We start from the raw sequence: 394 nt of genomic DNA, 5'->3' as shown, positions 1-394 counted from the left end.
CAGCAGCAGCAGCAGCAGCAGCAGCAGCAGCAGCAGCAGCAGCAGCAGGAGCAGGGGGAGATGTCACTCTCAGAAAGGGTGGGTAAAGCGGCGCGGCTGCTGCTGCAGCAGTTGTACAGTCTTCGCTGCAGCAGCTGCAGCAGCAGCTGCAGCAGCAGCTGCAGCAACGGCTGCAGCAGCAGCAGCAACAGCAGCAGCAGCAGCAGCAGCGTGCTGGCTGGTGCTGTATGCTGGGAATCTCTGCGGTGTTTGCCTGTCTGGGTGTTAATGTATTTGGTCGATTTGTTTGAATGTTTGTAAACCATATACACACTCAGCTGTATCTGCATGCATGCATTCAAGATACATCTCCCTCGGGTGTATGCATGCATGCATGCATGCATGCGTGTAGATA

The 394-nt window shown here is 55.3% G+C and overlaps 1 protein-coding gene across 1 annotated transcript in view; it reads left to right on the top strand.

The window, feature by feature from the left end:
- Positions 1-300, top strand: part of EMH_0078000 (Sir2 domain-containing protein, putative) — a gene marked incomplete at both ends in the record, with an annotated part of 4,499 nt that extends 4,199 nt beyond the window's left edge. Inside the window, one exon of the mRNA XM_013499939.1 lies at positions 3-300. Coding sequence (XP_013355393.1) covers positions 3-300 — 298 coding nt within the window. The remainder of the gene's footprint in view (positions 1-2) is intronic.
- Between the last annotated feature and the right edge of the window lie 94 nt (positions 301-394).

Source organism: Eimeria mitis, genomic scaffold (assembly GCF_000499745.2).
Source record: "Eimeria mitis Houghton genomic scaffold, Emh_scaff4836, whole genome shotgun sequence".
Taxonomy (NCBI): Eukaryota; Apicomplexa; class Conoidasida; order Eucoccidiorida; family Eimeriidae; genus Eimeria; species Eimeria mitis.
This window is presented reverse-complemented; position numbering and strand designations above follow the sequence as displayed.